Here is a 25616-nt window from a genome sequence, read left to right on the forward strand (position 1 = left end):
TTATATTGTGCTGTAAACTAGCGTGCTGTCAGGACACAATAAATGACCCTGGCAGGAGTAAAAGGAGGGGCCGCAATCCGGGACACCACAGCCCTGTGATGCAAAACATTTAAAGACTTAAGCGGAATCATAGGAGCTTGCCGGGGGCCTCCTGGCCGTCATCCGGGATGGTGGACTCGGGCAGGGGCTCGCTCAGCTCTCCGTTTGAAGTGGCCGCCGGGGCGTAATCTAGGCCCCCGCTGTGCGGGGGGTGGGGGGGAGGGGGCAGAGCTGCATGGGGGGCAAGAGAGCTCCACTCTGAGTCATGAAACTCCAAGGTCTTTGCAACCTAGGGGATACCCCTGCTGTCTGAGCCCTGGGAATGTTTCTGAGCAGGATAGCTCTGCTGTCAGAAGCCTGCGTCTATTAAATATGCATTGTCTAAGGGGTAGCTTTGACGTCCGATACCGCTACTGTGTAGATTGTAATCTGAGGGATAGCAATGCTCTTTAAAACCGGAGCTTACAAAATCTGTGTAACCTCTGCTCTCCTGATGCCTGCTACTGTGAGGGACAGCTCTGCTGCCTTCGGCCACACAGCTCTGTGTTACCTGAGGGATGGCTCTACTCCAGAGCCACAGATCGTGAGATCCGTGTAACCAGAGAGATAGCTCCGCTCTATGAGACGAGAGAAAATGAGATCTGTGTAACATCAGGGACAGCTCTGCTGTCTGAGGCCTGAGTGTTTGAGAATGTGTAACTGTAGAGAAAGCAGGAAAGCCCAGCTGCCTGTGGCCCGAGCCAGTGTAACAGTTGCTCTTGGACCTGTGCTGTGACATGTGCTGATGATACATGCCTGGGTCTCATGCGAGGAGGCCATGTGCCGCTCCTTCTCATGTCTCTGGAATACATACATAACTCGGGCTTTGATAATGCATCCGCGCGAGTTCTTCTAGTAAAGCATTGCTGTATTGTGTTGCAGGCCTCCTCTTCTCTTCTCCCCTCCCCCAACCCCAGGCCTCAGGCGCTGGAGCTCCGCTTTTCAAAATGGTCACCTCCAAGACAGTGAGGGGGGGAGGGGGGTCGCGGGGTGCCTACGGGGAGGGCTCCTGGGAGAGAACGGTGACCCACCTCTACTCCCGGTTAAGTGTAATGGGCAGCAGAAGAAAGGGGTGACTCATTGGGGCGGGGATTGGGGGTTATTGGAGGTAACATAACAGAGGTGGGGAGTAGTGGGGAGATATGTGCAATGAATGATGGAGAGGGGGGAGATATAGTGGTGAGAGGATAGTGAGGTAAACCAGTGGGGGGTAAAGGAGCCTGGAGAGAAGAAAAAAGTGTCAGATCTCTGTCGGGGGGGGGGGACGCTCTCTGCTCCTCTCAGGCACACACCAGAGGTGCTCTTATATGCGGCTGCTCCCGCTGTTATTGCCGGGTGCAGTCAAGTGAAGAGCTATTACGGATCCAGTGGCTTTTTCATTTACTCCCCCACCCTGTTAAAGCTCCGCTGCCATACGGGGATTCGGGATGTTGATGGGGAGGAAACTTCTTAAAAAATACCAATGAAACTACAAATGCTTCCTCTGGTCGTGGTGTGCACCTTTTCACACCTGCCCCTTTCTACGTATTCGCCCCACACGCACTTTTCAAGAGCAAACCTGAAAGTATTAGCATGCAACACCGACATGTATTCTGGGGACATTAACAAAACTGGACTCGGTCAAAAACACGCTATTTACAAAAATAAACGAAACACTATGGTTTTCCATCCGCTGCCAGTCAACAGAACTCCAGTGCTTAGCACGGTACTTAATTGTTATGTTTTCCCCGTCAGGTCCTACAACAAGCAACCTTGTGCCAAATTAAAAACAAGTCCAGAAGGCACAACGTAGCCTTTTAAAATCAGCCCTTTTGAATGACTTTGTATCAGACGAACAGCTTCATCCATTAACTCGCATCACCCGTGCTGTAATGCTTTTGGGTTTATATACAGTTAGTTCTTATAGTAGTAACCCTGTCATCATTCCGTTTCCACGGTATTGGCGCTATGCTCTCTTTGAAAATCATTAGTAACAGTGATGTCCATGCAGCGTGTTAAGGTGTTTTTCATTCATTCAGTGTACTTTGATAAAAATGCCATTAAAATGTTTACTGTGGCTCTCAAGTCTGCCGCTTTTAACTGAAAAAAGAGACGACTTAAGTTTCCAAAAAAACCAGAGGAAACGCTGTGCCCGCCTCCCTGCTCGGGGCCGCGCTGCCATTGGCGGACCCCTGAGGCAGGAAGCCAGGCAACGGGAGAGAAGATGTAGGCCGGGCCAGAAGAAAGAAGGAAGTCCCGCCTGCTGCTGGGCTATGATTGGCTGCCCGCCGGGATGGAGCAAAGAAGCCGAGTCCTCCCGCGGCCCGGGGCTCCCGTGAGCTACGGAGAGCCATGGGGCCGCCCCAGAGAAGAGAAATCCTGCGTAGCCGGTGAGTGGGGTCCGGTGCTGGTGTGTGTGTGTGTGTATGTGTATGTGTGCGATTGCGGCGGCGGGGGGTCTTTGTATGTGTGCGTGCGTGTGTGTAGGTGCACTGGTGTGTGTGTGGGGGGTCTCTGTGTGTGCGTGTAGGTGCGCTAGTGTGTGTGTGTAGGTGCGGGGGCGGAGGGGGGGTGTGCCTGTGTATGCGTGTGGCTGTGTATGCGTGTGGCTGTGATGTGCGCATGCGTGAGTGTGGGTGCGCGTGCACGCAGCTGAATCCAGCCGGGGAGAAGCGCGTGGCAGTTTCTTGTCCGTCATTCCCCCGGGTCAGCTAGCTATAGTTCTCCACCTGGACCGCATCCTTCGGATGCGTGTTCCCAGGCTCGACCTAAAAAAAGGACACGGAGACGTCATAAAGTGACATTATAAAGGATGCTAATGCAAAACAAAAGGACATGGAGACGTCATAAAGTGACATTATAAAGGATGCTAAAACAAAAGGACACGGAGACGTCATAAAGCTGACATTATAAAGGATGTTAATGCAAAACAAAAGGACACGGAGACGTCATAAATCTGACATTATAAAGGATGCTAATGTAAAACACAGGGACATGGGGACGTCATAAATCTGACATTATAAAGGATGCTAATTAACAAAAAAAAAAAAGGACATGGAGACGTCATAAAGCTGACATTATAAAGGATGCTAATGCAAAACAAAAGGACATGGAGATGTCATAAAGCTGACATTATAAAAGGTGCTAATGCAAAACAAAAGGACATGGAGACGTCATAAAGCTGACATTATAAAAGATGCTAATGCAAAACAAAAGGACACGGAGACGTCATAAAGCTGACATTATAAAAGGTGCTAATGCAAAACAAAAGGACATGGAGACGTCATAAAGCTGACATTATAAAAGATGCTAATGCAAAACAAAAGGACATGGAGACGTCATAAAGCTGACATTATAAAAGATGGTAATGTAAAACAAAGGGACATGGAGACGTCATAAAGCTGACATTATAAAAGATGCTAATGCAAAACAAAAGGACATGGAGACGTCATAAAGCTGACATTATAAAGGATGGTAATGTAAAACAAAGGGACATGGAGACGTCATAAAGTGACATTATAAAGGATGCTAATGCAAAACAAAAGGACATGGAGATGTCATAAAGCTGACATTATAAAGGATGCTAATGCAAAACAAAAGGACATGGAGATGTCATAAAGCTGACATTATAAAAGGTGCTAATGCAAAACAAAAGGACATGGAGACGTCATAAAGCTGACATTATAAAAGATGCTAATGCAAAACAAAAGGACATGGAGACGTCATAAAGCTGACATTATAAAAGGTGCTAATGCAAAACAAAAGGACATGGAGACGTCATAAAGCTGACATTATAAAAGATGCTAATGCAAAACAAAAGGACATGGAGACGTCATAAAGCTGACATTATAAAGGATGGTAATGTAAAACAAAGGGACATGGAGACGTCATAAATCTGACATTATAAAAGATGCTAATGCAAAACAAAAGGACATGGAGACGTCATAAAGCTGACATTATAAAAGATGCTAATGCAAAACAAAAGGACATTGAGACGTCATAAAGCTGACATTATAAAGGATGCTAACGCAAAACAAAAGGACATGGAGACGTCATAAAGCTGACATTATAAAGGATGCTAATGCAAAACAAAAGGACATGGAGACGTCATAAATCTGACATTATAAAAGATGCTAATGCAAAACAAAAGGACATGGAGACGTCATAAAGCTGACATTATAAAGGATGCTAATGCAAAACAAAAGGACATGGAGCCATCATTAAGTGACATTAAAAAGGATGCTAATTTAAAACAAAAGGACATGGAGACGTCATAAAGTGATATCATAATGGATGCTAATGTAAAACAAAGGGACATGGAGACGTCATAAAAGAGACCTTGTTGACATCACAAAGGGTGATTGGAGATCACAGAAATGGTGATGTCACCTAGGATGTGACTGTAACACAAAAAGGACATGGACACGTCATAAAGCCGACATTATAAAGGATGCTAATGTAAAACAAAAGGACATATAGATGTCTTGGAGCTGACATTATAAAGGATGCTAATGTAAAACAAAAGGACATGGAGACGTCATAGAGCTGACATTATAAAGGATGCTAATGTAAAACAAAGGGACATGGGGACGTCATAAAGGTGACATTATAAAGGATGCTAAAGTAAAACAAAAGGACATGGAGCCATCATTAAGTGACATCATAAAGGATGCTAATGTAAAACAAAAGGACATAGAGATGTCTTAGAGCTGACATTATAAAGGATGCTAATGTAAAACAAAAGGAGATGGAGACGTCATAAAGCTGACATTATAAAGGATGCTAAAGTAAAACAAAAGGACATGGAGCCATCATTAAGTGACATCATAAAGGATGCTAATGCAAAACAAAGGGACATGGAGACGTCATAAAGCTGACATTATAAAGGATGCTAATGTAAAACAAAGGGACATGGAGACGTCATAAAGCTGACATTTTAAAGGATGCTTTTTTTATTTTTTATTTATTTATTAAGTTTTTTAAGGCAGCAGACAGGCCAAAAACAGAATACAGGTCAAAAATAATATACAAGTTACATTTCCAAGATCATACATTTACATCGTGGGCCTTCACGATTCTATCCAGTTCGTTATGGGGGACCATAAATTACTTCCAAAAGTTTTTTTCCTTATACCCTTCAACTTATAGAGAGCAGTTTCTAAATGAAACATATACAAGAGCTTCGTTTGCCACATTATAAAATTAGGTGGTTCCTCATCGAGCCAATGCGATGTAATACACGCACGAAATGCAGACATGCAAATGAAAATAAAACATTCCTCTCAATCAAAAACTTGTTGAGTCGTACTCTCTTCACAGCCAAAAGTAGCCAGTGACGTCGTTATCTTAATCATAATACCCAAGTTTCCTGAAATAAAACGCTCTATATCAGCTATCAGTTGGCCCAATTTTGGACATAAAACAAACATATGCGCAGCATCCACTGCATAAAGGTTACAACGATTGCACTTTGTCCCCCTCCCAGAGTTCTATTTGGCTAACTTGCCCGGTGTATAGTGACATCATAAAGGATGCTAATGCAAAACAAAAGGACATAGAGACGTCTTAGAGCTGACATTATAAAGGATGCTAATGTAAAACAAAAGGAGATGGAGACATCATAAAGCTGACATTATAAAGGATGCTAAAATGTAAAACAAAAGGACATGGAGATGTCATAAAGCTGACATTATAAAGGATGCTAATGCAAAACAAAAGGACATGGAGACGTCATAAATCTGACATTATAAAGGATGCTAAAATGTAAAACAAAAGGACATGGAGACGTCATAAAGCTGACATTTTAAAGGATGCTAATGTAAAACAAAAGGAGATGGAGACGTCATAAAGCTGACATTATAAAGGATGCTAATGTAAAACATAAGGACATGGAGACGTTATAAAGTGACATTATAAAGGATGGTAATGCAAAACAAAAATACATGGAGACGTCATAAAGTGACATAATGGATGCTAATGTAAAACAAAGGGACATGGAGAAGTCATAAAAGAGACCTTGTTGACATCACAAAGGGTGATGAGAGATCACAGAAAGGGTGATGTCACCTAGGATGTGACTGTAACACAAAAAGGACATGGTGACATCATAAAGCCGACAATATAAAGGATGCTAATGTAAAACAAAAGGACACGGAGACGTTATAAAGTGACATTATAAAGGATGCTAATGCAAAACAAAAGGACACGGAGACGTCATAAAGTGACCTTATAAAGGATGCTAATGCAAAACAAAAGGACATGGAGACGTCAAAGTGACCTTATAAAGGATGCTAATGCAAAACAAAAGGACATGGAGACGTTATAAAGTGACATTATAAAGGATGCTAATGTAATACAAAAGGACATGGAGACGTCATAAAGCTGACATTATAAAGGATGCTAATGCAAAACAAAAGGACATGGAGACGTCAAAGCTGACATTATAAAAGATGCTAATGCAAAACAAAAGGACATGGAGACGTCATAAAGCTGACATTATAAAAGATGCTAATGCAAAACAAAAGGACATGGAGACGTCATAAAGGGGACATCACAAAGAAGTGGATTGCAAAACAAGAGAGAATGGTGACAACACAAAGGGTGCCGGGGGGGGGGCACAGAAAGGGTGACATCACAAACGATGTGAATCTAACACAAAATGACATGTGGACGCCATAATGGTGACATCACAAGGGCCAGTAATGAACCACAAAGAGTATGGCGACATAAAAAGGACACAGTGACAACACAGCAACAGCAATGGTGAGATTATAGGAAGATGACATCATACATTAATTAGACATCACAAACGTTTTCACAGGTGCAGGATGTTCCTCTAACTGGATGTCGTATTTTATATCTTTTCTAAAACTCACTTTTTAGCATTTCTTTGCATATAATATCAACCAAAACTATGCTCCAAATATGGAATCTACTGGTGTAAAAGGAATAAAGTGAAGGGGAGAAAGAAAGACCAGATCAGGTCAAGACAGGGAGAAAGGAACCAAGGGAGGGAGAGACAGGATGGAGTGAAAAGAGTCAAGAGACAGGAGGGAGGCAGAGAAGGAACGAAGAGAGAGGTGCCTTGTGATGCATTTGTGATGTGTGCCAAGCCTTGTGTGCCAGTGTTCACAGCTTCGTCCTCCACCCTCTCTTCAGACCATGACACTAACAACCTCAGCCATATGTTGGCATTGCCAGATGACTCCTCTGACCAGCTGCTTGATGCCAGCACACGTATTTCCTGCTCTGGGAGGCATGCGGCGGGGCACCCCGCTTAGACTGTGCCCTCGGCTGGGGACAGACTGTAATTGTAGCCCTGGGTGCTGCTCGCTGTGAAAGTTCCTGAGGGTGGCAACATAAGAAAACACAAACCACGTGCCACAGCTGCAAACTAGAGGCTACAGTAGAAAGCTCACTGACCACCCGTGCAAGGACAGAAGGACGGTGAGCCCGGATTGGTCAGCACGGCTGAACCTAGGTCTTTCATGGAAGCAGGGTCACCTCCCCAAAGAACTGAAGTCTAGTGCCACACACAGAAAACAGTTTCTTGTAGGTCTTAACATCCTATAATACTACCTTGGGTGCTATCTTTAGCTAGGAAGGATGTAGGGATGTCAGCTTTTCTTTCCTCATCTTTGTTTTATGTGCTGAGATTTATTCTTAAGTGTCTTAAAGTACTTTCCTTGTATACAGTAATGGGGGGACTAAACATTCAGTTATTAAGTGCACATCGTTCCCTTCCGACCCCTTCCACTTCTACCACTGTATGTGTGTGTCTGTCTATCTATCTATCTATTTAAAAAAAAAATATATATATATTTTTTTTTTTCTTTAAAACTAAAATTAAAGAGGAGTTAAGACTGATGCCTCAACAGAAAACCTTAAAACAAAACAAAATTCCAAGCTTAAGGTCAGGGGTGGACTGGGACAGAAAACATGCCAGGTTAACAAAATAAAAGTGGCGCTATTAGCGAATCAGAGAGCTAAAAAGTGACCCTCATTTGCAAACTGGGGCAGTGTTGAACTTGTAAGGAAACGCTCTACATGCGTTTTAAAAGGTATGGGAGGCAGCATACGTTTGTTCTAGCTGCAGGAAATGTTTGTATTAATATCAGGGACACTACCGTAAAAACACGGCCAAACACTCCTAAAAACGGCCCACACTCTGCTCTGTCAGACCAGGTCTTGTGGCGCTGCCTGATTGTGCTGGAGACAGAGACGTTTTAACGCATGGGCAAAGCGGGCTCTGGCCCAAGGCCCCAGCCTTTAAGGGAGCCCCTGATAGAGCCAGCTCTGTTCTTTCACCGATGACCTTGAATAATTCTTAAATTTTTTTAACTCCTTAACCGCAGTGCAAATTCCGCTGCGGTGTGGGTGGTTAAGTGAGTGGGCGGAGCCACGTTGGCAAACGGACATGCGCAACACTACCGAGGTAGTGTTTGCGACGGCCGTTGGCCGACGCGCAAGGGGTTAAAGAGGTGTTTTCCTTTAATTTATTTTTAATATGTGTGATGTTTTGGAGTCTATTACAGACATTTGGCAGAGAATTGTTTGGGTTTGAACACCATGCAACATTCATAAAACCAGGGTTTTTTTTAGATCAAGGAAGGCCCTCACATATGAGAAACGGGAGGGTGTCACAGAGATTATTAGCAATAATATTGTAGTGAGTTGCTGCTGAATTATAATATTGAAAACACAATTCACTATCCCTGAACATTAGATGTAAATACAGCTAGAATTTGGACCAGCGTGTCTGTGCACTGTCATTGACCTCACCCAACAGGGCATGAAACAGCTGAAATTGAATCATAAACTTAAAGCTGTTACAAACAGGGGCCCAAAAAATAAGTTTGGTCCAGGGCCCCCAAAATCCTTATGATGTCCCTGGCTTTAGACTAGTCCGACACAGCTTAAGGTTGTCCTTCTTCCGTAGCTCCCACCCCTAAGATACCAGGGTGGTGGGAATTTGATGTCTTTTTATTTTTTGTGGAGTGCAACTAGGGGTGGGGGGAATTTGCGTACTCGCACTCCGCAAAGCTCCGCAAAACAGTAAAAAATCTCCGCGAACACGCAGAGTTCCGCGAACAAGAGGAATTGCTTGTTCCGCCCGTTCGCAATGCGTTTTCCTGTTCGCGAACGCTGTTTGCGTGCTCGGGGGGGGGGGGGGGGAAACATCTTGTGAACGTGCACTTTAATAGCGGGAACAAGCAAAAAATTCTGCGAAGCTGCAGAATTTTTGGCAATTCAGCGTTCTCCGCAGAACGCAAAATTACCCAAATTCTGCAAATTCCGTGAGCGGAATGGAATTTACCGCCCAGGCCTAGTCGCAACCCAAGTAACTGCTTGCAGCGTCCAGAGTCTGTTGTCCATCTTTAAACTGGCTCCTCATCATAGGAACTCACTGCCTACCGAGGTCACATCCCCACCCCACACTGAGGTGGTTCAAAGCTCCCCTAACATCTCGGCTCATGGGAAAAAGGAATGACGTACATTGGACCGAAGCGGCAAACACTTCTACCATGTTATGATGCATCGAATAATGCTACTATTGTCGTTATGTCCTTAAATTAGCCTTTCATCTTCACAAGAACAGACTATTTGTTCAAAATCTCTCACCTTTTCAGCCTCTGCAATCCATCAGCTCTGCTTAACTACAGCCGACATGAGTGCTATGTGAGACCGTTCTGGAAGTAATGCCAAATGCTGCTACATAGATAAATAAATTATACACTAAGTGTACAATTTTGATAGCCAAAACATGCCTCAGATGTGCTAGGAGTTGGCGAGATTACTAGAAAACATGCATGGCGCGCATCGAAGAAACTCCAAGTATGGTTTGTTGAAAAGTATACATTTCTTTTTAATTTTTTTAAAAAGTTTGTTGAAATGTTTAAATTTATCTGTCCACCCTTGTACATGCATAAATACTAATCTCCGTAAATTAAATACAAATTAAACATTTCTTGAAGAATTTTCAGCGGTTGCACGTCATACCTGATAGTAAGTGCTTTCCCGCTAGCCCCCCCCCCATCCCCCGCAGCTTTACTTCCACGGGCACACACTGCACCTTTCCAAATCTCTGAACAATAATCCTTTCCTCTTGCCTGATGTCACTCCGGAGGTTTGCTGACTTGCACAGACTAGCTAGAGCTGGCCAGCCTGCAGCTAACCCAGGATTGTTTTTTTAATGGTTCATTAGGTTGAGCATTCGAGACCTCTTGTATATACTTTAGTACATATTTTAGTGTATATACTTTAGTATATGCTTATATGTGTATGTACTTTGTGGGCTCTGGAGATCAGCCCTAGGACATGTCTGCTCTGCTTAGGGACTTTTTTGTCTATTCAACTGCCTCTATTTAACTGTCTTTATAGAAAACGATCAGCAGAAGTCAGAAAAATACCAGAATTGCTTTCTGCTGAGGGACTTAATTTTTTTTTATTTTCCTGGCAACTGCCTCTATTTAACTTTCTTGATAGAAAACGACTAGCAGAGGTCAGTAAAATATCAGAATCACTTTAGCATTCTCTAGATTCCAGTCCATAGAAATGGTCTTCCACGAGCACCCGTAGACAATAATATGTTTTTCAAATCTTGTATTTTCAGTGATATGACCACCGAAGGCCCTGCTTTTATATTAAAAACAGAGCTTTGCACTATACCATTCCCCGCTGAAAGGCAATATTTCTCTTCATGTGTTCCCATACCTGGCGTGTCACGCAGTTTGGTGCTTACTTTCCCTCCATGTTAAAGAACAGTAGATGTTTCAGCACCCAGGCTAATGTGCTGCCTAGCTAAATACATATAATGTCCCAAAGGCGAGACCGATTGCATTGCAAATGCTTGTTTTTGGTAGAGTTTTCCATCTAAAATATCTGTCTCAGTTTTGTGGCTTTACACATTGGCACCGGAGGACCCTGAAAACAGACCTAGTTACTATGAGCCCCTCTAACAAGTGTAAGTAGTGCACACTGACCCAGGAAGGAGTTATGGTTGAGGGGGTAGGCAGCATTTTAAACCAACTGATAGGGTTCTGAAGTTTACATTGTCTTTTTGCTCGCTGGAAGGATATTTTGTATTAATCTCTCCTCTGTCTTGTGTAGGGATAGATGGATGTCTTACACACTGACGTCCTGCATGGGGAGAGAAGGATCTCTTGCACAAATCTCTCCTCTTTCTTATCTATGAGACAGAAGGATGTGGCCTAATGGCTAGAGCGGTCGACCTAGAAGCTGGGAAACCGGGTTCGAGTCTCGGCAGGGACGCTCAACATCCTGTGATTCTGGTCAAATCACTTAATCCCCCCCGTGCCTAGAAAGTCCGTCTATAACACAACTGGTGCTCGTGTAAAGCACTATGATACCTTTAGGTCTAGTTTGTGATATATAGAACTCAAGAAAAAAATGTTATGGGAGATGGATGTCCTGCACTGCTGTCCAGCATGGGACAGAAAAATATTGTGCACTAACCTCTCCTGTGCCTTATGCATGGAGAGATGGATGTTTTGCACTACTTTCTTGCATTGGGGCAGAAGGATTTTGTGCTCTAACATCCGCAGTGTGTCATGCAGGGAGTGGTGGATGTCTTGCCCTACTCTCCCACATTTGGACAGAAGGATATTGTGCACTAACCCCTCCTGTATCTTGTGCAGGGAGAGGTGGATGTCTTGCACTACTCTCCCACATACGGACAGAAGGATATTGTGCACTAACCCCTCCTGTATCTTGTGCTGGGAGAGATGGGTGTCTTGCCCTACTCTCCCACATTCGGACAGAAGGATATTGTGCACTAACCCCTCCTGTATCTTGTGCAGGGAGCGGTGGATGTCTTGCACTACTCTCCCGCATTCGGACAGAAGGATATTGTACACTAACCCCTTCTGTATCTTGTGCAGGGAGAGATGGGTGTCTTGCCCTACTCTCCCACATTCGGACAGAAGGATATTGTGCACTAACCCCTCCTGTATCTTGTGCAGGGAGCGGTGGATGTCTTGCACTACTCTCCTGCATTGGGACAGAAGGATATTGTGCACTAACCCCTCCTGTATCTTGTGCAGGGAGAGGTGGATGTCTTGCACTACTCTCCCACATACGGACAGAAGGATATTGTGCACTAACCCCTCCTGTATCTTGTGCAGGGAGAGATGGGTGTCTTGCCCTACTCTCCCACATTCGGACAGAAGGATATTGTGCACTAACCCCTCCTGTATCTTGTGCAGGGAGCGGTGGATGTCTTGCACTACTCTCCCGCATTCGGACAGAAGGATATTGTGCACTAACCCCTCCTGTATCTTGTGCAGGGAGAGGTGGATGTCTTGCACTACTCTCCCGCATTCGGACAGAAGGATATCTGGCACAAATTTCTTGTCTCTCATATATGGAGTGTTTTCTGCTTGTACTACTCTTCTATATGGGGAAATAAAGATATCTTGAACTAATCTCTTTTATGTCTTGCACTACTCCCCTACACTAGGCAAGAATGATATCTTGAAGTAATCTTTCCTCTCTTATGTAAGTATTGATTGCTGTCTTACACCACTCTCCTAAATTAGGAGGGAAATATATCTTGCACTAATCTCTCCTGTGTCTTGTGCGGGAGAGATGGGTGTCTTGCCCTACTCTCCCACATCGGGACAGAAGGATATTGTGCGCTAACCTCTCCTGTGTCTTGTGCAGGGAGAGACGGCTGTCGAACGCTACTCTCCCGTACTGGGACAGAAGGATATTGTGCACATAACTCTCCTGTGTCTTGTGCAGGGAGAGATGGATTTCTTGCACTAATCTCTCCTTAGTTCTGAGCACTGTGAGTGGGCGCTGAATAGTCTGTAAGATGGGTACATGTGTAGTGGTACTAACCTCTTTGCCCTTTAATCTGAGCTCTTAGCAACACATCTGTCTCTCCAAGTGCGGGAGTGTAACTCAAAACAACAATCTCCGCCAACACAAGTCAGAGGTGAGGTTAGTGAAAGATGCCCTTCTCTTCCCATAAAAGATAGTGCAAGACAGCAATCACTCCCTACACAAGAATTAGGAAAAATTAGTGTAAAACAGTAGTCTATTCCTACACAGAGATTATTGCAAGAGGCCCTTCTCATCCCACGCAGAAAAACAGTTCAAGACAGTCATCTCCCATACAAAAGACAGAGGAGAGATTGGTGCAAGACACCCTTCTCTTCCCACGCAGGACAGCAGTGGAAGACATCCATCTATCCCTGCACGAGAGAGAGGAGAGATTAGTGCGTAGGCCCGTGCAACTTGTACATCACGGTATAGAAGTCACGGAATTGCTCTACTTGTTCCAGCGGTGTGTAATGTTCCACCCCCTGTGAGTCGGTTATTTTGTCAATATGATGCTGTTCGAGACGGGTTTTGAGTATTGTAGCGAGGTTCCTACTTGGTCTGCCGCCTTCTCCGTATGCCTTGTCTACGGGATAGGTAGCGGATTTCAGATTCTGCCAATGTGTCATATTCGACAACCAGTTTTATGGATACGGAAGAGTGTGTCTTGGTCTGGGTGGACCGAGTATGCAGCTTTCAGTCCGGATAGTGTGGACTCGATTTTTGGTAGTTGATTTCTGATATCTTTTAATATGCCAGCAGTTGTACTTATACATACCCCTCGTATCGTGAATTTAAAGGCCTACCACAAGGTGGCGACACTATCAACTGTACCTGTATTGATGTCAAAATATTGCACTATAGCCTTCCGAATGGTAACAGCATAAATAGGGTCAAGTAAAGCCTCGGAACGAAAGCGCCATGTGAATGGGCGACGTAACGTGTCCGGGAAAGTAAAGGTCAATTGCACCGGATTGTGGTCGGAGAGAGTGTGGGGCAGTGTAGTGACATCTGTGATCCACCCAGTCACCCCTTCACTGATGAGCCAAAGCAGAAGAGTAACGCACGACATCCATCTCTCCGTGCACAAGACACTGGAGAGGTTAGTGCACAATATCCTTCTGTCCCAACGCAGGAGAATAGTGCAAGACATCCATCTCTTACGACACAAGACAGGGGAGGGAATAGTGCATAATATCCTCCTGTATCAAACGAGGATAGTAGTGCAAGACATCCATCACTCCTTGCACAAGACAGAGGAGGGACTAGTGTGAGATACCCTCTCTCAATGTGCCGGAGAGTAGTAAAAGTCATCCAGCTCTCTCTAGACAAGATAAACTACTATTACACTATGCTGTCATCACTGCCCCCTTGCTTGTGCCGCCTAGGCAGAGACGTCACCGCCCAGCAGGTAGGTTACTGCATGGTCAGGGAGTCAGCAGGGTGAGACAAAGGGCAGTGCAGGGCGGACTCTACGCATGGATGGTATGATGCGGCCTTCTCCTAAGTAACTGGGAACTAGTCTTGCTCAGTAAAGTTACCACTATTTTTCTACCGAACTAGTCCGGTCCAGGGATCTCCAACCTTTTCTGTACTGAGAGCAACTTATGGTCAATGAAACGAGTTGAGAGTTACTAATATTATTAGTGCTGTATAATTTCAACTTTTTTATATGTATATTAATTCAATCAAGCAAAAGCTTTCTAATGTCATAAGCTGGGCTGCACACAGGTGAGATACTCAGAGGGAGCCGGAGAGCTACGGTAGCTCACGAGCTACTGGTTTATGAACCCTAGCCCAGTCTCTTCTTTGACCGACAAGCTTCATTCTGACTATGAGAGGTGGCAGAAGGCGTTCCGTGAGAAACCACCTGAAGCCACCCTGCTCATGCCACCCTGCTCTTGCCACCCAGGGAAGATTGACAACCAGGAAAGCATGCCACCCAGGGAAAGGTGCGATGTTCCTGCTGTCCACACTCAGTAGATTGTAGTTCTGTCTCTGGGGCAAGAAGTGCCCAAACCTTACACGTCTGTGTCCTATCCATGCCTGGGGGGCACTGCACTGAGCGTGCGCTACACCAAGTCACGTCAGCTGCAGCTCTTTGAATGTGGTGCCCCCAGACAGGACACCTGGCAACTCCCAAACCCAAAATGGTGCCAAGGACGAGTCCGGACCTACTGCCAACAAGAAGTAAGGGCCCCAGTACTTCATTTGAGCCGGAGCTTTCCGGTGCTGAGCACCAGAACTTAATTGGTTCCCGGTGCTTGGCACCGGCACCTAATTGTCAACACCACACTTAGAGTAGTCTGCCACAAGGTGGCGCTGCTCAAGTAATTTAGAGATGAGCTGTATAACAGTTGCTTTGGAAAACAATATACATTAAAAAATTGCTAATACCTGCCTCCCCAGCCATTCCTTTAGCTTTGGGGACCTTGAATAATCTGAACGGTCGCACTTACATGCGAGATAGACGGTTAGGAGTTGTTTTGGCAGCGATGACCGGGGCGATGAGTAATGCAGGCTGTAGTGGCCTCCTGGTCAGAGCCCTGGCACTTAAGGTTTAACAAATTAAGCACGGAAGGGCCCTCGTCTGCTGGCTGCAGTTGGAGTTCTGTAGGTCCCCCACACAGCTGCCAAGCCCACCGCCCTCTAACCACATACATGTCTGCCAGCACGTGGTTGGGAGGGGGGGCAGATTTAAGGACGTACATCACCGGGTGCCACAGAGACCCCGTCTGCACCATCTTGAAACCCTCAGAGCGGATTTCCTGTTGTCATTTCTGAGCCCCCGGAAGTCCCTGGCGACTGTGGTACGTGATCAACGTGAGAGTGACAGAAGCGAGCGGGGTGAAACGGACAAAAGGTCATGACCTCGTTCTCACAGGGACATCTGCTTCTCTGGAGAGATGCGCGCATTGGAATTTGGGTCAAGTTCAAAGGCTTGGCTAATGGCTGTGGGAACAACTCGGAGCAGAAGCCGCCGGCCCTGGGAGGTGAAGGGATGCTCTCTGTGTGGGGCTACCAGATGGGCAGGACTAAACGTGACGAGCACTGGCTGTCCATTAACCTGATGCATTGTGGGATATGAAGTTTTTCATGACTCTAATTCTTAGCTCATACTACATATTGTGTATGTTGTCCACAACCATAACACAAGTCCCAAACCATGCAACCCGTTCAGTGATATATGTGACCAGACCTATAGGGCACAGAACAAGCACTCCACCCATGCCACGTACGACGGCATAAAGGGCCCGCTGGGCACCAGGCATGGAGCCGTACCACAGCCTCCATGTCCAGCAAGTACTGGTCTTGAACAATGCCCCACCCCAGTCACTGTGTCCGTCTCCCCTCCTCCATGTGTGACCTTGGGACCGTGCACAAGGCCACACTGTTTGCTCAACACCTCCTGCTCCAATACCAAGGCCACACGATTCTGATGCTGCAGCATTTACCACACAGTTTTGGATTTGCCGCATTTACCATATAATCCATCACCTGCTGCATAACATGCAAAATTTACCCCCAAAAATGTTTATAGCTCAACCGGTTCTATACTCATCATTCCGTGGCTATTTGCTGTATTTGGGTGTCAAATTGGTACCAATAAAGTGAAATCTTTTCCCAGGCACTGTTACTGTGTGCAAAAATGATAAAATAATGAAGCAGAATATAACAAAATGTGCCGCATTGTGTGGCTAATTTGTGTTTTCTTGCTGCATAACTTAGTCAACCGTTCCGCATAACTTTGTTCTCCCCTGCCGCATAATTCCAGTGGCCATGCTCAATACCCACTGAACATGCTGTTCGGCCGTATATATTTCTTTCTTTCTTTTTTAAGACATACATAAGCGAATTTAAAAGGTAAGTGCTACTTTCGGGTCGCCCGAACTTCCCCGGTGCAAATATTACCCAATCTACATGGAGATGAAATTTCGGAGAATTTATGATGACCCTGAAAAGCTTTCGGTCGTGTCATAACTGCCATAATTACGAGCAATCTAAAAGATGCCCCGCAATGTGCTGTAGGTGAAGTGACAGGTGGTGCTATGTCCAGGGCCTGATCATCGAGACAAATCCACGATGTGATTGACAGTTTCTCCAGCCAATGGTTGAAGGTCTTTGAGCTACAGATAGCAGGTGTCACAGGTAATATTAATTATTGTTCACTTATGGTTGTATATTAACATGTGATAGTTACATCTCATCAGTAGTTATAACAAATAAGTTCAACAATATTGGAAACCATACTTATATTCACAACTGAATGTTTAATCAATTGAACTTGTCAGTAGCTACTCAGAAGAGACTGACAACTCAACCAACTGATCTACAAAACAAGGATTCTGAGTAAGAGGTCCTTTCAGACTTATTTGTTATTTTATGAAAAGTTCACTTGCTCCGCCCATCAGACACAACTGGGACAAAGATCCCAAAAAATCAGGGCTATTAAAAAAAATGTATTTGTCTGAAAGTCAAATTTCCAGAATAAAAAAGTTTTTGCTTATGATTTTCCCAGTGACGTTATTTCTGTAACAGGTATGTTTTTTTTTAACCTCTGAAAACCAAACTTTATATAGGATTTTATCTGCTTTTTTAAAACATACTAACGTTTTGAGGGAAAACAAAACACTAAATTGTCCACGTTTGATTTTGCCAAATTTGTGCATCCAGGCGTATGGGACAACAGGGATGCAGTGTGCTTGACTTTATACTTAAATAACTCACCTAAAAAAGTGCTGGAGATGTATTCGGAGACTTGATTTCCAGAGCGACTCGTTTCTGACAAGTGTGTTAATTCTCTATTCAGCATCCTTTTAAACTGCGGAAAAGTAAACAGGAGTAAAAATAAAGTAAGAGACAATACGATGGAAGAATTTGATATGATCATAACATACGTGACAATTTATGGTGAGGTACATCCAAGCTGCACATATAATTCACAAATTTATTTTGAAGATATAGGAATAGTTTGTAATTTACCAAAGTAACTTGTATTTTATTACCTTGTCCAATGTTTTTTTCATTTTGTTGTATAACTTTTAATGTTATCTAAATTAGTTTTTTCTCTCTTGTTCCTTGTGTTCAAATCTTCCCTGCCCTTGTTTTTCTTATATCTTTTTAACACTGCTAATTCTTTTAATTCTCACCCTCTGCTTGTTGTTTTCCACTGTCTTCTCACTCCATGACTGACTAATCAACGTCACATTCAATTCCCAAAATGTAATATTAGCATTGTCAAAAACTCTTTCTTTAGGTGTTAACTTACTCCCCTGTAGCAATTATACAGACACCCCTCTGATGCATGTTGGTTTACACATTAAACATAGTTGCTATGGCCTAATTGTATAAATTGAAATGTATAAAATACACTTTAGATTCTCTTGAAGGTAATGGTTCTTCATCCACGTCTTCTGTGGTAGTGTAACTAATGTTCCTACTCTTAGTAGAAAAAAGTCTTCCGCCCTATCTCAGTACAGTTGATAGTTTAAGCTGTCTACCTATTTATAACAAGCACTGGCGTTGCCAATAGGTCTCGCAGTAGGAAAGTTGGAGCTATTGGTTTTGTAAATGACAAAGCCCTTTATGTTTTTAAAATGAAAACAAAAAAAAAAGCCATTGTTATTTGCAATTGTAATAGCTCCAACTTTCCTACTGCGATACTTATTGGCAACGCCAGTGCTTGTTTAAGCTTACAGAGTACTGCGCTAGTACCTAGAAAGTACCATGCTTTAAACAAATGAACCTTTGTTTAAAAGTGTTTTTAAGTAGCGCTGTATTTTCTATGTATTTCCGTGGTACTCCTTACATTTTGTTTAAAGAATTAAATATGTAAAAAATTAAAAAAAATACACTTTAGTACACTAAATTTCTGAAATATAGTGTGTAACGTATTTTTTTAAACATTTTCTTTTTTTCTTTTTTTTTTAAGTACCTCAGTATTTCCTAGATAAAACTTTTTTAAATATATATGTAAACTATATACTTTATTACTGTTCCATATGAAGTATAATCCGAACTAATTGCTAATGCGAAGTGATCCGAAGAGCATGTATGTATGTACTTGTGTGTCTAATTTAGTGACCAGGGAAAGCGAGCACACACTATGATAGATTGCGGTGCTTTCACTTCAGTGACACCCCCGCGAGCCCCTGGATACTTGGACTGCTGGATCGTTCATCCGACAACTGTACAATGGGCCCTAGAGTTGCAGTTCTGTCATTTTATAGCGCTACGAAGCCAAATTTGAGGCACCAAGCGCTATGTAAATTATCGTAGCCTGTTGTTGTTTTATCCGTGCATCAGAGAGCTTGACGTATGTCAATCCTCATCAAAAGCCTTAAAGACATTACTACCCGTTGGAGATCTCGCACGCCTGTTGCAGAGCGCCTAGAGACGACTTCTTGGAAGTCAGTGTGATGTAAAGAAGAGCCGGTAAATAGGCTTAGCTTTGTTGATTTTCTTGCTCAGCTCGAGGTGAATGAACCTCGATCGACTGAACGGAGTTGTGAACTGCTTCAATGCAACCCGATAAAATTACTTCGTTGGCATTGAGAAGAGTAGGCAAATAACTAAAACAAATACAGTTACACCCAAAATAAAGCATAACAGTAGGCGGATTGGGAAGTCAGAAAAGGCAGAATTCCAGTTAATTGCGGTATTCTTCATTTAATAATAAAAAAACGCAGCTAAAAGAACCTGTGAAGGGGTGAGGCGCTGGGTAGCCAGGGGAGGGCAGGACCTCTCTCCTTTTCCTCCCAGGCGCTCTTTACCAGAGGGGGAGGGGTATTCCGAGGTGAGGGTGGAAGGGATGGGTTTTCCTTTAAGAGTTAAGAAACTTGAGAGGCTGTTTGCTCAACAATCAGAGCAGCGCGGAGCCGCCAGTGTGTCTAGACTAGCACATGGTGGGGGGACAGCCAATGGCTCCAGCGCAGAAGTAGGAGGCGTGTGTGCGTCTCAGTGTGTGTGTGTGTGTGCGTGCTCCACAAGAACAAGACCCAGCTCACTTAAAGCCCTGTCTGTAGGTACAATGATCTGGTGTGCAGTGATTACCTACACGAGTGTTGGTTTGCATGTGCTTGTATGCTGATGGTAGTTCTGTTGTTCTACGTGTGCATGAATGATTAAGCATGCTGGCCTGCAAGTGCCTTTGTGAACTGATCTACTGCACATGGGACTGTCAGTACTCCAGCATTAGTGACCTGTTTTTCTTGCCATTTATTGCAGTTTCTACCATTATCATAGCACCAGAGCTGTTTTTTTCTTTTGGGTGCCGTTATCATATGTTTGTGTATTGTTTGGTTATGTATGGCTGCTTGTATTGTGTCAATTAATATAAAAGTTAAATGAGTTGGATTCAGGCAAAGATCTTTGTAGTTGCCCTTCCCCCGGCCTGTGCAGAATGTTTTCCGGGCAGCATCATTAGAGAGTTATTTAGCTATGATGGAGCATTCGTAGGAAGATGTCTGTTTAGGCTAATACTCTGATTGATCTAAGAGGCGCGTTGCTGTAGTGTGGAAGTGTTGTTGGATTGACAGTGTTTTGCTAACTTTGTGGCTATGTGTGGTGGCGTGCGCCTGAAGTTAGCCGGATTCTGTCTTCCATTTTGTTTCACAATTAAGGCAAATTCTGGTTAAACTAGGATTGGGTTATCTGGTCTGGCACACATGGAGCTGGTGGGTGCACCTGGTAAGCTCTGTTTAATTGTTGGGTGTTTGAAGGTCTGAAATGGATTAAAGTGAAGTTTGCATCCTAGCAACAGCAACTATTCACCAAGCAGGAGCAGTGTTAACCGCATATGTTGTGTCGAGACCTGTGTGTGGTTTGGTCGTCCTGTGGGAGAGTAGACCAGGCAAACGGGACAGAAAGAGTGAGTTTGAAACCATCAGTCCATAAGTGAGCAGTGCCAATGCATCTCGGATTTTTAGTGGGTCTGTTTTGGATCTTCCCGGCGGGGTTGCTGCACTTTAGCGGGACGGTACCAGAACGAGTGACGCAGCACGGCTGTATCTGTATATTTATAACTTGAAACGGTGCGTTTATAATGTGCGAGTCTGGAGTTACATTGCGCACGGTTCAGAGAAGTGAAAGTGTCCTGTTTCAAGAAAATACCAACAAGATGAAGTGCGGGGGAAGGGAAACTGAAAGTACGGCCGGCCGGCCGGCCGGCCATGATTAATTAGGGGAGGAGAAGCGTGTTAGGGGAGGAGAAGCCGCAGAGCGCACGCTGGGCGAAGCCCTTTGATGTGCTGTGCGGCCGTGAATGCGCGTGCTTGTTTGGTCACGTGATTCACGTGAACTTAGAGAAAACCGCACGAACGAAACCCTTGGTTTCACGAGCGTTTTGAGGACATGAATTCTCGCTACGCTCAATGCGCTTGCGCGCATTGATAGGTCACGAGACCTAAAAAGAGCGGATTAAGGCAAACTCCTGCTGAAATAGGTTAACTCATCTGCCCATTTGTAGTACAATAGATTCTCAGACACCCATTCACGATACAATAGTTCAAGTCTTTCGCCCATTCATAATTTAGCTGATTAATCCATACACCCATTCATAGAACAGGAGATTGTGTCCTGCCCTTTCAAAAATCAATAGATTGACCTACAACCATTCATGCCACAATTGGCAAGCCCTCTGCCCATTCACAGTACAATAGGTTGTCACACTCCCATTCACACTACTATAGATTAAGTCTCCCCTCCTATACAAAAATCAATAGATTAGCCCATACACCCATTCATAATACAGGAAGCTAACTCTTCTGCCCAATCAGAGTACAACAGATTCTCATACACCCATTCACACTACAATAGGTTAAGTCTTTCGCCCATTCATAACATAGCTGATTAATCCGTAGACTCCTTCATACAACAGGAGATTGTTTTCGTCTCTTTCATAGTACAATAGATTGTTATACACCCATTCATACTACAGTTAGTTGTATCCTGCACCTATTCGTAGTACAGTAAATTAGGCTACATACCCACATTATACAAAATGAGTTCATGCATAGGCCCATTCATAGTGCAATAGATAAAGTCATAATCCCATTCAGACTACAATAGGTTGAGTCCTCCATCCATTTACTGGAGTAGATTTGGTTCTACACCTATTTTATACTACAATAAATTAGGCCATGTGTCAATGTAAAAAAAATGATGTAGACCAACTCAAACGAAACTACCTTAAATTCTCCACTCAGTTGTAGTTTTATTGGTTACATTCTCTTTTAATGTGATCCAGTCGTTCAAATCTTCGACTGATATATGTTCCTGCAGATAATACTTCATAGTACTAAATATTGTATTCTTGAAAACATTCACCATGCTTTTACTTCAAAAAGATGCGGAGGGTTTTACCCTTTTGAAGTAGGATAAGTAGATTGTACGCGTGTGGTAAGTTTGGTGACATTTCACGCAAAAGCTTTGAGAAATATGTGCTTTAAGGTGGCCAACAGAAAAGAGTTAACAAAATCACTCAAAATTACCATTAAAAGAGTGACATCATTTATATGGCCGGTCTTGCCCAAACTTTTAAGTAAATGTAAATGTAAATCCAGTATTTTGAAAACGCAAACAATTACTCGAAAGCGTCAAGGCGCTGGGGGCCGTGGGGCTGTGGGGGAAGATTAAGCGAGCTATTGCCCAGAGTCACATGGTGCTGGGCTGACCTGCTGCTAGTGCCGGGGATCGAACCCTGAGCCCCCGTTTTCCTTAGTCAGCCGCCCTGGCCGCTGCACCACACCTCCTCCCTGTAACCACAGGTTCACATTTGGAGTCTCTCCGAAATTTTGTGAACTGCAGCAAAATGTTTATAACTTTAGCCAAAAATGGATTTTGAATTCCCCCAAAGTAAGGTGTTATTCAAACCTCCCTGACTGGGCCAATGGTTGATTCTGAACTAATGTTTCTAGTTGAATATGTAAATTACACCCCCAGTACATTGTAGAGTGGGTACTTCATGGGACACTGGCTTAATTACCGAGTGAGTTGCTAGTAAATTAAATTACACCACCAGTTTCCAGTAGAGTAGGGTACTTCATGGGCCACTGAGTCGATTCTGGAAAGAGTTCCAATTATAGCAAGGAACTTACGCCACCCGTTCTTGCCAGACTAGGGTGCTTCCTGGGCCAACAGGTTGATTCTGGACTAGCGTTTCTAGTAGAGTACGTAAATTACACCCCCAGTACCTTGTAGAGTAGGGTAACTCTTGGGACACTGGGTAAATTCCTGAGTGAGTTGCTAGTCAATTAAATTACACCACCCATTCTCAGTAGAGTAGGGTACTTAACGGTCACTGGGTTGATTCCTGAAATAATTCCAAGAGTAGCACGTAAAATTACGCCGCCCGTTCCTATTAGAGAAGAGCATTTCCTGGGTCATTGGGTTAATTCCTGAGTGAGTTGCTAGTAAATTACTCCTCCTGCTCCTAGTACAGTAAAGTTTTTTAGGAGTCACTGGGTTCATTCCTGAATAAGTTCCTAGGAGAGTGAGTAAATTACACCACCAGTTCCTAGTAGAGTAGGGTACTTGCTAGGTCACGAATTTGAGTCCCGAATGAGTTCCTAGTTGAGTAAGTAAATTACACCACCTTTTCCTACTAGGGAAGGGCACTTCTGGGGTCACTGCCTTGTATCAGACTGGACACGGGCACCTTGAGACGTCTGTAATGGCCGACCCAAGTGCGACTCGCGGCCCACTGGACCAATCTCAAACCTGTCCCCTTGACGTGGAAAGCCTGTTACTACAACCTGCTTGACAAGACCAATAGGGACCGCAAAATCTGGAGGCGGCCCTGTAAATTCCACCTAGGGTGGCTGCCTCACAGACATACAAACACCTTACGGAGAGGGGGGCCTTGAGGGATATGCCCTACGCCCTGCTACTCAGGATCCTATAACACATCCATTAAGCTGGCTCACCCAGCTTACAATATTCCTCATCTACTCAGTTTTTCAACTTTCTTGAATAAAATAATTTTAAAATAAATGCCCACTTTTTCAAACTTGTAAGTGCCCCTGTGAGGTGTGTGTCACTTTCCATTCCTGGCATTTTAGCAAACAGTACTTTCCATTCTTACATCTTTCGTTTTACTCCTCCCATTTTTTTATTTTTTTTATTTTCCTGGTTTTAAATAAGTATGAACAAAGATGTCGAAAGGGCGTTAGGGCGCTTTACTTTTAACAATGAGTAGTAAATAACAACTCTTAAATGGGATAAAAATAGAGAAATGTACACCGTGTACATAATTAACGACGTTTATAATCACAGATAAATAGACTGAGAGGCAGGTACAATTTTTAATAAAAGACAATAAGTCTAGGTTTAATGTGCTAACAGCATAATTTCATAAAAGGAACAAAAGGTGGACTGTATTGAAGTCTCCCTGGCCTTTCATACAATCCTGTACAAAAGTTCCTCATGCAGGCCAATGCAAACACTTCAGCAAAGGCTGGAGCACACAGCCAATAGCATTTAACGAGACATAGATACTCCACTGGGCTGAGCAAAGACGTGATTGACAAGTCTGTAGCCAATGGCTGATGAGGCTGGTCGACGAAAGCCAATGGTTATACTCCACTGGGCTAGGCAAAGACGTGATTGACAAGTCTGAAGCCAATGGCTGAAGAGGCTGGTCGATGAAAGCCAATGGTTAAAGGGGGTGTACCAAAACCTACTCTTTGTAGAGTGCGAGTAGTAGATCCAAATGATAACTCCGCTGTCAAGACCCACCCTAAAACTAGAAGTACCAGCACGCAACGTGTTGACAAAAATATCAATTCTTCCATGCTGCTCAAAGTGAAATGAACAGCAACTTTAGAAGTGTTTGCCGAAGATCACACAATCTAATAAAGTAAAGCTAATTGCGTCTCTTGCATCCATACTCAATACCTATACAAGAAAGCTTTCATGTCGTGGACATTGCATTTTTGTCCCTCCTCCCATGCATATTGTAAAGCACTCTGAGATCCCTCGGGATCTTGTTCGCGCTATATAAAACGTTATAAGTAAATAAATAAATAAATCCCTCCCTTCTATGACGTTAGGCGCTATGAGCCAAGTATGTATTTCCTGGCATGTCTGCAGGGTACCCCAGTTGTAAATAATAAAAAAAACACGCCCTAGCATAAACCCTCTGAGCCAATAAACTAGTCAGTAGAAATATTGCATAATGTTAGTAGGGGCAACAGCCAGTATCCCCTACTGGCTTTCTGCCAATCACATCAACAATTGGCAAGGTATTTTTTTCAGGGTGTCGACGCGTTTAACCTATGGGCATAGTGGCAGCATGTTCCAGAGATGTGCAGTGCCCCCAGGCCTAGGGAGCCCCACCTGGCCGGCTTCTTACTCTGGAGAAAGTGAAACTACAGGTACCTGGATGCAAAGAAAAATAAACAAACAGGCCTGCATAGCAGATTCAAACACAGGAGGTGGGGGAGGTGATGACGTGGAGCTCCCTGTTGAGGGCGGGCGCCCAGTTCCTGAAAACAACGGCATCCCGCGTTGTCATGACAACCTTATTTCTCATTCACAATAAGAACGGCCCCTTATACAGCAGCCATAACAATCTGAAACGCCTTCTTGGCGCTAGAACTCCCAGTTGTTTTTATTACACAACTCAACAGCAGTGCAGGATATGAGGGTGATCGTCCGGACGCTGGATTTGTCAAGAGCAACCTACAGCGGGACGCCCCCAGCTGTTCCAAAACAAA

General features: G+C 43.9%; 1 protein-coding gene across 5 annotated transcripts in view; it reads right to left on the minus strand.

Annotated features, from left to right (window-relative positions):
- PDE4C (phosphodiesterase 4C) overlaps positions 1-25616 on the minus strand; it is a 1034448-nt gene that overhangs the window by 22216 nt on the left and 986616 nt on the right. For all 5 annotated transcript variants that reach the window (XM_086946998.1, XM_086946997.1, XM_086946999.1 and 2 more), the window contains one exon: positions 17629-17722. In XM_086946998.1, coding sequence (XP_086803124.1) covers positions 17629-17722 — 94 coding nt within the window. The remainder of the gene's footprint in view (positions 1-17628; positions 17723-25616) is intronic.

Source organism: Lissotriton vulgaris, chromosome 12 (assembly GCF_964263255.1).
Source record: "Lissotriton vulgaris chromosome 12, aLisVul1.2, whole genome shotgun sequence".
NCBI lineage: Eukaryota > Metazoa > Chordata > Amphibia > Caudata > Salamandridae > Lissotriton > Lissotriton vulgaris.